General features: G+C 39.7%; 1 protein-coding gene across 4 annotated transcripts in view; it reads right to left on the bottom strand.

The window, feature by feature from the left end:
- Window positions 1–12894, bottom strand: part of CTNNA2 (catenin alpha 2) — a 781078-nt gene that overhangs the window by 514146 nt on the left and 254038 nt on the right. For all 4 annotated transcript variants that reach the window (XM_075930970.2, XM_075930969.2, XM_075930972.2 and 1 more), the window contains one exon: window positions 2648–2851. In XM_075930970.2, coding sequence (XP_075787085.1) covers window positions 2648–2851 — 204 coding nt within the window. The remainder of the gene's footprint in view (window positions 1–2647; window positions 2852–12894) is intronic.

Here is a 12894-nt window from a genome sequence, read left to right as displayed (position 1 = left end):
CAGAACAATATGCTCTTGGGCTATGTCTACACTCGTGGCTTCTTGCACAAGTATGGCCATTCTTGCACAAGAATCCGCAGAGCATCTACACTGCCCGCCCGCTCTTGCGCAAGGAAATTTACAGTACGGCGTGGTAAGAAAGGGCTTCTTGCACAAGAGCTATGCTCTTTTTAAACAGCTGTAAGCCTTCTTGCACAGGAGCTCTTGCGCAAGAGGTCAGTGTGGACACTTGGCAGGGATTTCTTGAGCAAGAAAGCCCTATGGCTAAAATGGCCGTCGGAGCTTTCTTGTGCAAGAGAACATCCACACTGCCATGGGAGCTCTTGCGTGAAAGCACAGCGCGCATATGGCAGTGTGGATGTTTTCTTGCACAAGATTTCTTGCACAAGAACCCTTGCGCAAGATGTCCTTGCACAAGAAGCCGCAAGTTTAGACATAGCCTTACAGTCTGGCCATCTGTTGATCAGACTATCAGTTGTGCCAAGTTATGCTTTATCACGATCAGATTCAAGTTGTATTTTTCAACAGTTCTATCAAGTTTTTTGGAATGTTGCAAGTGAAATCTTTGGCAGGTGTATAGCACTTGTTTCCAATCAGTGACCTAATTTGGTTACATTTTATATGAAATATGAAGAAAAAATAACTGGAAATTGTGGATCTTAAATATAATTAGACTGAAATTAGAAGACTAGTAATATAAAGATGGTAAAACATGCATCAAATCAGTTATTTAAACACCATATGTAAAGTGTAAAACTGAACACTGCTCCACTTGGCATTCTAAGACAAAACCTGAAACTCCATTAACCATCCTCAGCACTGTCATAAATGTATACAGTCATTTTAACTATAAAGATTCTTCTGCCTTATCTGAAAGTGGTGTCAGAAATAAAATAAATAATGTTTCTGAAAAAAGGGCAAATTAATTCTGCTATCACCAAGTATGGTGCATGAAACAGGCACTCCCAAGAAACAGGATGCAACCATCAGTCAGTTTTGGAGCAATCTTTGTAAGGACCTTTAAAAACTTACACCTAAAAGTAATAATTCTGTGAGACAAGATTCTACAGACAGAAATCCAAAAAGCTATATTTCACATCCTCATCACCAGTTCTTCAACTCACTCTCTTTATAGCTTTCACCTCCAGATAAAACAACATCAGCTTTGCTGTCATTTGCACTGAAAGACCATATCAACTGTCACCTTAAACACAGCAAACAATTCCTGCTTTGTAATCCTAGACTGGGGAAAAAGTTATTCTTTAAAGCAACTTCATTTTACCCAACAGTTAAAAAAACAGTAATTAAGACATAAATTCAAGTTGTGTCAGCAATTAGAATTTGAATATTTAAATTATCAGGCTTACATTTTGAAATAGTAATAAAAACACTTCATCCTTGACTGTTATTTTTCAACATTTATGGGAATTGGGGTTTTGGAAAAAAACAGGATCAAAATATGTCAATGTGGTTGCTTAAATGCTAGCGTTACCAGTAAATTTTTTAAAAAAAGCATGGAATAGAATACTCACTCTAGTAAACATATTTGGACACCTTAAATGTGTAAATACTCATTTGGAAAGATTTTCAATCCTATTTTTTTAAAAAAATCCTGGGATATTCTTAAACACAGATGTGTAGGATCCCATGGAGCCACGGGTCTCACCATTACCTACCTGAAGTGGCTACCACCATAGTTTCAGAGAACTACTACTTCTGGCAATATTGTCATGAATTAAGTTGTAATATTAAAAAAAAGGCTGATGACTAGTTATGACATCACTGCATATATCACAGCTTTCCAGTGTAACAGTGCAGAGTATGCACAAATAATTTTGGAGGCACTGTTAAGCAGAGGATATTTATCATTTAGGCGATTGTACACATAAAGCAAACGGTATTGCATGTCTACACTGTAGTGACGGAGGTATTTCAGATATTTTAAAAACATTCCATTATGTGCTTTGCAATAATGATAGATAATATGGAACAGATTCAGGGAATGTGAACACTTAAAGTTAATAGCTCCAATTGCACTGTTAGCAAATAAGGATCCTCATGATTTAACCACATCCTCCTACTCACAAACTTAGAACTACTTCATTAGAACATTTGTGCAGATGTCTCAGTAACACACTAAATTACTATTTCCTTACAACAATGAATAATGCTAGAAACTAACTGTTTTATTATACAAAAATAGTATCTAGGATATTTTCATTTAACTTATCCATGTTCCAGCATTGCTTACCAATCAGCCATTTTATAAACATTCCACAGCAGTGTTTGGGCTTGCTAAAAATATTTAAGAGATGTGTGGATTACTTTTTAGTTCTAATGAAACAATTCACTGATGCAGAACATAGTAGTCTCTTATTCTGCAGTAGAGTGAAGGATTCTTGCAACTGGGGCATTCCGTTTCAGAGCAAAACACATTTCTGGATATAGTTACGTGTAACAAACTACTATAAAACAATCTCAAACACCAAAACGTTGAATATCCCCAAAGTACTTTAAGTGACTGCCTTAATTTTTTTGAACGCCTGGTATTTAGGAATGTCGGTTTTACTAAGCATGTAGGTGTTTTAGAATAGTCACAGAACTGCTTAATAATCCATAGTGGAGGAAAAAAGAGCATGTAACTTACATTATTCATATACTCGCTAAGTAGGTCCTGGAGGGCCTGTCGTACAGCATTGCACTCAGCAACAATTCTCTCTCGGCGGTCATCACGTGTGCATGAAGAGTCTGCCATCAGTGCAGCTCCACTGATAATACTCTCCAACCTCTCTTCAAGAGATGGTCTGAATCTGGCCTCACTGAAAGTCATAGGGTCTAAAATAATCTTGTTCTGAAACATAAAACATGCATAGAGAATTGAACAGCAGTCTTGGGCATTTGCTATAGTTTTTGAACTATCCCCTTGTATGTCTTTTCATCTTTCTTTCTGAATAAATACATTAGTTCTTGACTACGTTCTGGGACTTACTGAAATATCTAGTCCCTATGAAATTCAATGTCCTTAAAATAGCATATTTTAAAGAAACCGACAACATACAATTGTACAATTGTTTAAAGTCTATATTATTGGCAATAAAAATCTCAACAGATGGGTGTTCAAATATGTCAACAGCCTACAGCAAAAAAGGAGGTAACCTTTAAGCACTCTAAACTGAAAACTATTATATTTATTGGATCTTATGGGGCTTTTCACAGCTCAGAATTGGAACATGAAATGTAACAAACATGCTACTGTCATCCTGAATGCCTCAGTTCCATAAAATACTCAAATCTCTGTTAATATCACATAACATATCTGGTGCTGCACTATTGAAATAATCTAACATTCAGTTTCAATGAATGGGACTTTTCCCCATTTTTAAAATCACTATAAATCACACAGATTTCATTAAATTGGACTAGATGTATTTTTTTCATAATATTTTTACAACTATTGCTTATCGACTTGGCCTCTGAACACATTTCTTCATTACTTTAGTAGACAGTGAACTAATGTAAGCTTGCATTAGGTGTTGGGCTGGTCGGGTTATGTTTTTGTTTATCAGAGCACTGATGGTTGTTTGATCCACTGTTCTGGAGATCGGGGTCAACTCCCAGTTTTCTCATATTTCTTGTGCTAGTTTCGACAAGTCCCTTGATCTTTCTGGCTTTTCTAACACCCATTATCTGTGAAATGGCAAAGGTAATAATACTTCATCACTACTATCCTTTGCATATCTTGTCTATTTACATCATAAGTTCTTTGGGGGAAAGACCATCACTTACTATGTGGGTGTACATTACGTAGCACTGTTTCATTGGGGGCCTCTATACATTACTAAATAATTAGATAGACTATGAAAAGAGATACATACCAAAAATGAAATTAGTACATATATTCACTTTTGAATTGTACAGAACTGTTCATCCTTATAAAGAAAAGCTTTCTATCCAAATCTTTACCTAAGGAGGATCTTATTTTTAAAAATAGCCTCCATTTTGTTCTTCAATTTTTTTGCCCACAACTGATTGTGAATGAACTTTACTGGCCATTCAGATGAAAGCATTTGCACATCTAATGGGTTATGCCATCAATTAAATTCACGTCTAGGTTAGTTTTAAATAGTCCTAAAAATGGGGTCTCCATGACTTCAGTTGTGTCTACCAGAATGTACAGTGAGAGAGTTGTTCCTCTGATCAGGTTAACTTCTCTAATCTTTGAGTGTTTTGATAAATTGAGGGTTAGCATAGTTTCCATAAATTACATTGCATGAATATCTGTACATTGTTTCATATTAACATGCATAAGTAAGTAGCAAATGTGATTTGACTATAAATGGCAGTTATGATGTGCATTTTCCATGATCTTTGTAGTTGGTGATTTTTCTAACTTCGGTATACATTTATACATTGAAATTACATAAATAAAGTTACCATGGCTTAGAGCACTGGTGTATTATGGTTATAGTCAAACTTCATGTTGGCTGCTCAGGATGAGGTTTGGAGAATATGTAGGAAGTGAATAGAAGAAGTGACTTAGCTGAGGTTAAAAAGTGAAATTGATGAATTGGAGAGACAATCAGGTGTTTGTTATCTGAAATACTTATGTCTTGACAACATTTTGTATTAGTAAGCTATATATACATTTTTACTACCTCGACTCAACATTAACCAAGGTTTTCTGAAGGGAAATATCACAAGTTTATAATAATTTTGCATCATGGTTATTTCTTGAATATTTTAAATAGCGGTGGGGTAAAAATATTTTAAATAAATTAAATAAATAAATATTGCTAATCATACAGACATACCCCCATTTCCCATCCTGCAGCATGATACATCTTCCCCATAGCTTTGCTTTTCCTTCCTGCTTTCCCACTTTTCCCCACAGGCACTCCTTCTCCACCCAGCATGCTTCCATGTACAAACTCCATGCCCAATCCAAACGATAGGAGTTTCATCGCAAACGTGCTAATAGTCAAGTTGTTCCACAAAGTGACAGCAATTACATGTGTAGGGAGTGAGAGATCTATGTTTCTGAGTACTCTTTAATCTATCAGGAAAAGGCAGAATGAAATCCAACCAATTCAGGCTAAAAATAAGGTGGAATTTTTTCCCCCAATAAAAGAAAGTAATAATTGGAACGAATTACTTAGGGATGTGGTAGATTCTTCACCACTCAAGGTCTTGGAGTAAAGACTTCTAAACTTAGAACTCAAACAGAAATGGATTGCTGTGCGCAGGTGTACGGCTTGTGTTATATAGGATGTCAGACTATATCATCATAATGGTCTTTTCTGGCTGTAGAAACCAATGAACATGTTATCTTACTGAAATTATTTCAATTAAGTGAAATTGTTTTAGATGGATGGTTTCAATGATGTTCACTCCCTGTAACGGCAAAACTCTTGTATATCGTATGCACAGTAGTTATGTTTTTTCAGAAAAAATATTTTAGCAATATTAATATTTATTTTGATGCTAAAAGGCATAATTAAAAGTACTGTACCAGGAAATGTCAGAGGCCAGCATCACAAAAGGTCTTCTGCTACTTTGTGGCAGCAATCCACTACATTTCTTTTTCCCTGGCAAGACCTCTGCTGCTGTCTTCCAATATTCAATGACAGAAAGTCCTATGTTGTTTATGGAAGTTTTTATTTTAGCTCATTTTTCACCTGCTACCCTCATTCCAAAATACCTGGCTGTTATTTCACACTTTATAAAATCTGAAGGATTGCATGGACTTGGGCTTCTTTTTGCCAAGTGTGTGAACATTTTGAAATTGCCTCGAAGCCAGGTTTCCTACGTACTAGCCAAGAGGTCAGCTTTTGAACAAGTCAGTAACTAGAATTGTTTACATTCATAGAATCATAGCGCTGGAAGAGACCTTGGAAGGTCATCAGTCCATGCCCCTTCCCAAGGCAGGACCAATCCCAACTGAATCATCCCAGCCAGGGCTTTGTCAAGCCGAGACTTAAAAACCTCTAGGGTTGGAGATTCCACCACTTCCCTAGGTAACCCATTCCAGTGCTTCACCACCCTCCTAGTGAAATAGTTTTTCCTAATATCCAACCTAGACCTCCCCTACATTACCTAGACAGATTTTGATAAATAGAGATATTTTTGTCATAAAATTATTTAACTGAGCGGTCCTTAGAGATTAAACCAAATGTGCTATGCATAAATGTGCAGAATGATTTATACAATCACATAACATTAGGAAATAAAGTATTTTATTTCAACTGGAAAAATGTTTATTTTTAAAAGAACAATCTATTTGCTTTCCAGGTTAACATTAATCTCAAATTAATGTTATCGTGTTGCTGCACAAGTTGATTTGCAGTGTAGGAGTTAAATTACCAGATGGTAAATTCTGCAAATGTACTTAAACCTTAACCTTAAGTATACTGCATGAGATACTGATAAACTATTTTGGATCACCATTGTGGTATTTTCTGACTTATTTTTGTTTCTTTATAATTCAAGGTGGCAGATGGAAAAGAAAAGTCAATCTGCGCTCCTGCCTACAGGCACTTTACCTACACCACCTGCTGCTCTCTGAAATTTGGCTAGGATCATGCAGCAGGTTTCATGTTTAAACTCTTTGCAAAGCTGCTGTATTACCATATCTCTGCAGTTACCATCTGAACCTCAAAAGAAAATGAGTCATGAAGTAAATATAGAGAGAGCTACACTTGGGGATGGGAGAGAATTTATCCAATTATGGAGATGCATATTACAGTCATTATTTTAAATAGACCATTCAAATGCCAAATCATGACAAATTCTAATAAACTATTTTAATTTTCACAACATTTTGATGAAACATACGTTTGTGCAGTCTACTGTCGGGGACCGCCCCAATCAACACAGCGTTAATAAATCATATGACATAGCTAATTCAGAGAACTTTATATATATATATATATATATATATATATATATATATATATATATATATATATATATAATCCTGACAATATATTTGAACACAAAATACACTCCTTGTAATCAACAGCCTCTTCTAACAGGGTAGTTATAATGAAGTTATAACAAATTGTTTTCTGATGTTATTTACATTATGTGAACGAGCGTATTATAAAGTCAAAGGTGAAATCCTGGCCTCAGAGAAGTCAATAGCAGGCTTGTCACTGAACTGAGTAGTGTCCAGATTTCTAACCAGATGTCTAATTTTTTTTAAATGCATGGCACCATACATTCAGACAAGTGAGAAGATTATTTAGAGTCTAGGGAAGGAAACTGAAGGCAACAGCAGAGAAATAATAAACACAGGAATATGTGGGTACTTCTGTAAGATTAATTGCTTAATAAAGAAGAAACACGCAGTTGAACAATTTCAACCAAATGCCACATTGTTCCACCTCCACCAACTGTTGAGGTGGCAGAAGTGAATGCATCATTCTCGGGTACATGCTATTATGTCCCATACTTACCTTCTAGCATATATGTCAAAGAAAGTGTTCCAGTTTTCCTGGCAACTAAATCATAACTGATCTCCTTGACAGAAACTGTTCATTCTGACAGGGCTGATCCTGATACTCATTCCTTAGGTGTGCACTTTACTGTAATACTTGAAAATGACCTCGTTTCATTACCATTCAATAAATACCTCTAAGAATTAACAAAAAAAGTAAAGTTACCCTTATTATCATACTGACAGTCAATAGATTTGTACTACTCGAGAAAATGCCGTGAATAAACCGAGATAATTATTTCCTAGTCTTTTCATAAATGTGAATGGTTACAAACAACGGTCTGTGCTTAGATTACTTTTTTTCCGCTGAACATTTTCAACATTTCCTGAATAGAGTGGCTTTTTAATTAGAATCATACAAACCAACACTCATTAACACACGCCATAATCTCTACTACAGAACTGCAAGTACTTCCCGTGTTTATAATGCCTTTTGCACACACACAGAAACTACGTGTAGCTGATTAAATCAAGATTCTGTATACTGTATCCTGTACTGGTCATTCTGCACTATTGTTGCTTAGTGTTTCTGGCAGTGTTTTGGCACCACAAGAACACAAAGAAACAAATGAATGCAAATAATTTTATATAGAGAATTCTCACCTACTATTGGATATGAGGTAAATAGTCATATCAACTTGTTTAGCTCTATAACCAGGAGAGAGATACTGAGTGATCTGAAAGATCCTGGAGGCATAGAACGATCTCCAGTGGGTTCCCTTCTGAAAATACTGTGCAATATCAATATCACATTTCATGAGAACTATTAGGGTATGTCTACACAGCAAAGTTATTTTGAAATAACAGCCGTTATTTCAAAATTACTTTACTAGCATCTACACAGCCGCTTATTAAGGAGGGCTTATTTCAAATTTGGTAAACCTCATTCCACGAGGAATAACGCCAAATTTGAAATAGCTATTTCAAAATAAGTGCTGTATAGATACTTATTTCGAAACAGGGGGCCTCCAGCCTTCCCAGGGTGCCCTGGTGGCCACTCCAGTCTCAACCAAGAACACTCCTCTCCCTCCCCTCCTCCCCGCAGCCCTTAAAGGGGTTGACTCTGGCTACAGTGCCTGTGCCAGCTCCAAGCCTGCCAGCCCAGAGCCAGCCCAGGAGCGGTCCGCCAGCTCCCAAGAGCCTGCCAGGGCCTGGAGAAGGCAGGCGCCTTCCTGGTCCAGGGAGAAGATCATGGACCTTATTCAGGTTTGGGGGGGATGCCCCTAACATCCATGATCTCTGCACTACACGGAGGAACGCAGCCATCTATGGCAGGATAGCTGCCAGCCTGGCCACCAAAGGCCACATGCAAACCCAAGAGCGGGTTTGCATGAAAATCAAGTTGGTCTGGCGAGACCCCCATCCCTGATCTTCCCTTCCCCCTTCTTCCCCTTGCTTCCCACCTCCAGTTCCCTCCTCCCAGGTTTCCCCCTCCCCTCTCCCACCCTCTCTTCTCCCCTCTCCCGCCTCCTTTCCCCAGTCTCCTGAGAGTTTAATTCCCCCCCACCTAGTTTTGTTAAATAAAGAGAGTTTGTGGTCATGAAAATACATGTATTTTATTTGACATCAGGAAGGGAGATTAGGGAGGGGTAAGTGGAAGGTCGTGAGGGAGGAATGAGGCACAAGCCCACAGTGGGGCAGACCCGGGAGGCTCTTAGTGCTCCTCAGGGTGGAAGCTCTCCCGCAGGGCCTCCTGGATACTGACAGCCTCCCAACGGACCTCCTGGATGGCAGCCTGCTTAAAGTGCAGCCAGGCTCACAGCAACGCGTCCACAAGAAGCACCAGAGTGCCCAGGGGCAGCTTTGGCTCCATGTTGCAGAGTGCTGTAGTGCCTGAGTGAGAGCAACCAGAGTACTCAGACAAAATGCTTTGCTGTCCCTCATTGAGGTAGGCAAGCAAGCAGGCAAACCTGAGAACCAGCTGACTGGGGGGAGTGGAGGGTCCCTTTAAGCACAGGCCTCAGATAGCCTCAGGCAGCAGCCGCACAAAGTAACTCTTGACCTGATGCCCTGCCAGACCTGGTTTTGGCCGGCCTTAAATGCAATTCAGAGTCCACTCAGTGTGGATGTGCTATTTTGAAATAGCAAAACGCTATTTCAAAATGCATTTTGTGTGTAGACATGTTATTTCAAAATAACTTATTTTGAATTAACTATTTCAAAATAAGATATTTTGAAATATCGCTGTAGTGTAGACATACCCTTATAGGGCGGGTCCTGTCTGGCCTCTAGGCATTCTGGGTTTCAGTGTTACTGATATTTCCAAATGGCCTTGCTTTTTCCAGAAGATTCCTGAAGCTCAGCATTGATAAATAACAATATTTATGGTTATTACAGCATAATCTGTAATAGGAAAAATGGTTCAGTGGGTGGGATGCTAGCCTCAGCCTCAGGAGACAAAGGTTCAATGTCCCGTTCTGCCACTAATATCCCAAATAACTTTGGGCATATCATGTAGTCTCTCTGTGCCTCAGTTTCCCCTCAGTAAAATGCACTCTCCTCCACCCCAGAAGGGATTTGGTGAGGATTAATGCATTAAAGACCGTGAAACACCCCAATAACATTTAATGGAGGCCATATGAGAAATAGCCAGTGGTAGCATACGAAGTAAGAAGGCTTCCCTACTGGCAGAATTTATAATGTAGTGAGATGAGACAGGGAAAATGCTAGTGATTAAGCAAGACATACAAAAGTAAAATTGCCAGTGTTGTTAGTTCCCTTTTCCCACTCAAAATTAAATTGTGCCAATCTATCCCTCACGTTGCCATTACACATCTGCCTCAGACAGCCTGCTTAGGGTAACACTACAAGACTCGGTTGGGGGTTATAGATGCCTATATAAGAAAAAGCCCCAAACATCAGGATTATTCCTATACAATCAGGACAGCTGATAACCCAGAACGCCCACGCCTCAGGATACAAGCAACTAAACTCAATGACATTGTGTGTGTGTACCTGAAGCTATGTAACCACATGTGCCCTGTGCCCAAGGGACTCCAGCTGTTCTCTGTCCTTTGACCAGAGGAGTAAGGCAAGGTTTCTCCCTCCTCCCAGACTCCCTGCACATGGGAGAAAGAGCTGGCCACAGCACATCCCATTAGCAGAAAAATATACTCAGGGCCTATCAGGAATTGGGGCCTGCAGCTGAGCCCGAATCCAGACGGCTGCCCTCCAGCTGAGCACCCCAACTCACCAAAATTGCTGGTGGGCTGAGAGGCATCCCCATCAGAATCAATAGACCCATGGCTGCCCAACACAATCACTCATGTGCCGACCTTGCTCCCAAGCTTTAGTTTCTGACCCCTGTTCTGACTTTGGCTTAGTCTCCTGGTTCATGACCGCCACAGCTCTGAACATTAGGCCTGACTGCCAACAGCCTGACAGTTTCAGCAGCCCACAACCACAGTGAATGAGAGACAGGTTTAGCTATGAGGATGGATTTCACATAGGCCAGCATCTCCATGGCCAGAGTACAGATTGAAACTCTCTAGTCTGGCACTCTCGGGACCTGCTCTGAAAATTTGCTGAACCAGAGAATTTGCCAGACTACAGGAGGTCAATATTCTCTAGCAGCCTTACCAACACTGCCACTGCTCACTGGGCACTTAGAAGACATTTGGGGGCAAATTAGAGCTAAATTACAGCACAGAACACTGAGCGCCATGTAAACAAACTTTATGGGACCACAGAAGAGTTGGCCACACCCAAAATAAGTGGACTTCCGGCTCACTAAACTCATGCCAGACCACGGATGTTGCTGGACTAGAGAGTTTCAACATGTAGGTGCTGTAAATGTAGACTGCAGGCACAGAGTGAGACACTGTAGGCACAGGCTATGCCACGCAGAACTCTGATGCCAGCCCCTTGACAACCAAAAATTCCATGGTCAAAGAAATTTGCTAGTGGTCCAGGTAAAATTTGTAGGTTTCTGTTGCACCTCCATAATTCTCCACCAATCAGTTATCCTCAGCCTGCCAACCTTGGAGGCCTTAGACTGGGCCTCTCTACTCTTTGGGAAATCTAGCCCTCCCCTGACCCAGCCTGAGAACTTTGTTCATACAATGGAAGTGAGTGTTGATGACTTAAGAGGCTCGTCTCACTGTGGAAGGAGCCCTGAGCCACCAGGGTTGGATCAAGGCAAACCACGGGATAGATCTGGCCTGCGGGCCATAGGTTCCCCATGTCTGTTCTATACCCTGTTAAAGAGAAGAAGTTGACACAATAATGGTAGGAAATAAAGAGAAACAGCCAAAGGAGAGACAGTTCCATTCACTCCACATAATGACAAACAACAAATACTGGCAAATTTTATAAGTGCTTTTATACAAATGCAAGAACGGTAATTACTAGAGATGTGAACATCTAACATGCACATGGTTAATCGATGAGCCTGGGCTCATTGGTTATTGTTCACCATTATACGCAGGATCCTGGTACACACGAGGAGTCAGCTTAAAAGCTAGCACCCCACGCACACTGGCTCCCGGGGAGCCACCTGATGCTCTGCGCTGCTGCCTCTGTATCAGCAGGAGTCGGTGCCCATAGGGAACCGGCTTAAAAGCTGGCTTCCCACGCTCACCAGCTGTTGGAAGCCGACTGCCGCCCCACGTGTATCCACTTAAATTTTCAGCAGTTACTTAATTACACAGATTTTAACATCCCTAGTAAATACTAAAATGGATGAACTTGAGTGCCTGCTATTAAATAAGGATATTGGTGTAATATGCATCACAGAATCTTAGTAGAATGATGATAATCAGCGGGGCATAGTAATACCAGGCTACAAAATGCACAGGTGCTAGTGGGGGAGCTACATGGAAAAGACAGAGTCACTCTTAAATGAATCAAACTGAATCACAGAACCTCTATGGGTAGAATGCCTGTGCTTGAATAATAAGACTATGGCAGTAGGAATATGCTACCAATCACTTCACCGGAATGGTAATATCAATATTAAGTGTTCTAAGAGATTAGAAAGTCTATAACAATAAAAAAATTCAATAATAATGGGTGATTTCAACTATCACCAGATTGACTGGGTGCATATCATCTCAAAGGTGGGATACTGAGATAAAATTTGTATTCACCACTAATGACGGCTTCTTATAGCAACTACTCCTGGAACAAACTTAGGGGAGAAAGACAATTCTTGATTTAGTCCTAATAGGAGCACAGAGTTTGATCCAAGAGGTGAAAATAGCTGACTCACTCAGAAATAGTGACCTTAATATAACTAATTTAACATCCCGGTGGGAGAGAAAATACCAAAGAAGCCCACCACTGTCGCATTTAACTTCAAAAACGGAGAGCTACACAAAAATGAATATTAAATAAGTAAAATGTCTGATTGCTGCATGGACACTTTCAAAAAATACCAGAAGTGAGGTTCAGATTAAATG

Source organism: Pelodiscus sinensis, chromosome 4 (assembly GCF_052426305.1).
Source record: "Pelodiscus sinensis isolate ZL-2025 chromosome 4, ASM5242630v1, whole genome shotgun sequence".
Classification (NCBI taxonomy): Eukaryota; Metazoa; Chordata; order Testudines; family Trionychidae; genus Pelodiscus; species Pelodiscus sinensis.
Note: the sequence above shows the minus strand (reverse complement) of the source record. Positions and strands in the feature narration are given on the sequence as shown.